The 2821-nt window shown below is 40.1% G+C and overlaps 1 protein-coding gene across 1 annotated transcript; it reads right to left on the minus strand.

Moving 5' to 3' along the window:
* Positions 1-424: 424 nt before the first annotated feature.
* Positions 425-1698, minus strand: SARC_07761 (hypothetical protein; the record flags this gene model as incomplete). The annotated part of the gene is made up of 2 exons (XM_014298281.1): positions 425-547; positions 1525-1698. Coding segments are annotated over 2 exons (297 nt in total), but the record flags the coding sequence as incomplete, so codon positions are not given.
* Between the last annotated feature and the right edge of the window lie 1123 nt (positions 1699-2821).

The raw sequence follows: 2821 nt of genomic DNA on the forward strand, positions 1-2821 counted from the left end.
ATATATATTCAGTATACATACATCTCCGTGTACCTTTTGCGGGCGTATGTTGTTCCCAGAAGTGCATAGGTATCTGTACCAGTGGGCTTCTGTCAGAGAGACATCTCCAGCACACGCGTGCGTTGAGTCTGTCATGCACAGTGCTGTTAACCTCTTCGCTCCGCTGATTATAACGGGAGCATTGACCAATCTGTGCAGTAATACGTGGATGTGTATATTGTATTTCCAAACACATTGTAGTCGGTATATATATCTATATATATATATAAATATATATCTATATACATATATATATATATATATATATATATATATACGCACACACACACACACACACCTGTGAACTTCGTCTTGCAGTTTCTTGGTTGCTGGCTGCGGATGTGTCGTAAAGGTATGTCGAAGCACGCATAGCACGAGTACACACTCTCTTGCGTTTGTACAGAACTGCATACAGAGCCTTCCACAGATGAATGGGTTGTGGTACTAAAATATGGACCTCGTATTCCAGGTCCAGGACAGTCCCAGCTATTGCGAGCTCAGGTACATCCTATAGCGAATAGAGATATACTCAGTTCGGTACATGACCGGGTGAATGACTGAGTACATTGTTACAATGTAAACATAAGTATCAATAGAGTCATGCCATAGACGGATGGGTTGTGGTACTTAAATATGGGCCTTGTATGACTGGGCAAAGCTTAGCATAGAATACCGGTCATAAGTGCCCTGTAGGTCATGGATGTATACAGATAGATAAGTCATAGACCCCACACACTTGTAAAGCAAACATATGCAGAAGTGTATGAATATAAAAACACACACAGGACTATAATAACCACATTCATGAGCGTAGAATACAAACACACACAAAGTACTATACTAACCACATTCATCAACATTTAATACAAATACAAACACAGTACTATACTAACCACAAATATGGGCGTGTAAATTCAAACACACCGTGCCATGTGCGGTGTACCGTCATATATCCCATCTCTGTACAAATGCACATATAGCCCATCCCACGTACGTGTCTTTCGTATCCACTACATTCGTTAGGAGTTGTGTTCGCACTCACTGGAGTGAGTATTGGTCTGAAGACGGTCGCAGCAGTCAACAGACCATTCCATTGCCCACGAACAGCCGCACATGCTGCGGTTACTACACTATCCTACCTACTAACGCAGCTAGAACTACAAGTGTACACAAGTGTGTAACCAATACAGATCGACGTATACCTGACACGCACAAGAAACAGATACAGAGATATGCACGTGTACGTATGCATCATGCGTGCGTACATATCCATTATGCGTGTGTACAAATGCATTATGCGTGTGTACATATGCATTATGCGTGTGTACATATGTATTATGCGTGTGTACATATGCATTATGCGTATGCGTGTGTACATATGCATTAAGCGCGTGTACATATGCATTATGCGTGTTTACATATGTATTATGCGTGCGTACATATGCATTATGCGTGTATACATATGTATCATGCGTGTGCCCTTACCTTGGACAGTCTTGGCCTCCAGACAGTGTCGTCACTGGAGAGCCGATTCCAACGGACACTAACAGTCGCACACACTGTGAGAGCCTCACAGCCCATCCGACGGAACATTTGCAGCAGAAGCTCATCTGGCAACAGCGCCAGACTCGCCTGTACAGGGATGTAGTGGATACACATACATGGCGTAGTAGATGTAAACGGACTGTGAATGGATGTGTATGGATGGTACTCTGGCAACATCGCCAGACTCGCCTGTACAGGGGTGTATGGTTGGTTGTACATGCATGGCTTAGTAGATGTGCACTGACTGATACAGAATACTAGAACCATCTCAGACAAGAGATGTACATTTACTGTGTATGGGGTAGTAGATGTCTACATTAAATGTCGAAGAATGCTGCAATATATGTCTATGAATGCTACATTACATGTCTAAGAATGCATGGATGCATATGGGTGATACTCTGGCGACAGCGTGAGACTAACCGGTAGAGGGGTGTAGCTTTTATACTTACTTCGATTAAGAGATGTACACCTACTGTGTATGACGTAGTAGATATCTACATGGCATGACGATATGTGTATGGGTGCATATGGATGATACGATTGACAGTCGTGTATGATTTCAGGGTTACAAAACTCGCGCAACAAACCACCTACAGTGAACTCTCGTCTGGCACGAGTGAAAGACCGAACTGTTCCGATTGAACAGCCTACGTAGCTGCACTCTCGACTATTCATGCATGTAGCTATACTCCCCCACGTTTATGTGCGTAGGCGTGTACTATGAGTACATGCACATGTCTCTGTCAAAGTACGTTTACATCTGCGTTTTGTGGTAATTTGGTGTGACACACCTGAACTGTAATGCAAGCCGTTAAAAGGCCTTTCCGTAGGATAGTTGGAGTGTTTGTGTATAGTGAAGGGTGGATACAAAATCTGATGCGAGAGTGTACCGAGAAGTGTATTGTGATACATCAGACGATACTAAACGATCTTACATATAATATCGTATATATTTATATATACGTTCGCTAAAAAAACCACCTCCTTATAGTACATAGCTTGTAATGATCTGTATATATATATATATATATATATGCATTTGTGTGTGTGTGTAGATATATATATAATGTATACATATATATATATATTATATATACATATATATATATATATGTTTGTATATACGTATATATATGTATAGTTATATTATATATATAGTGTATATATATATATAGTATTATATATATATATATATATATATATATATAAGGTTATATATATATATATATATATA

The sequence above is a fragment of the Sphaeroforma arctica genome (genome assembly GCF_001186125.1).
Source record: "Sphaeroforma arctica JP610 unplaced genomic scaffold supercont1.637, whole genome shotgun sequence".
NCBI classification, from domain to species: Eukaryota; class Ichthyosporea; order Ichthyophonida; genus Sphaeroforma; species Sphaeroforma arctica.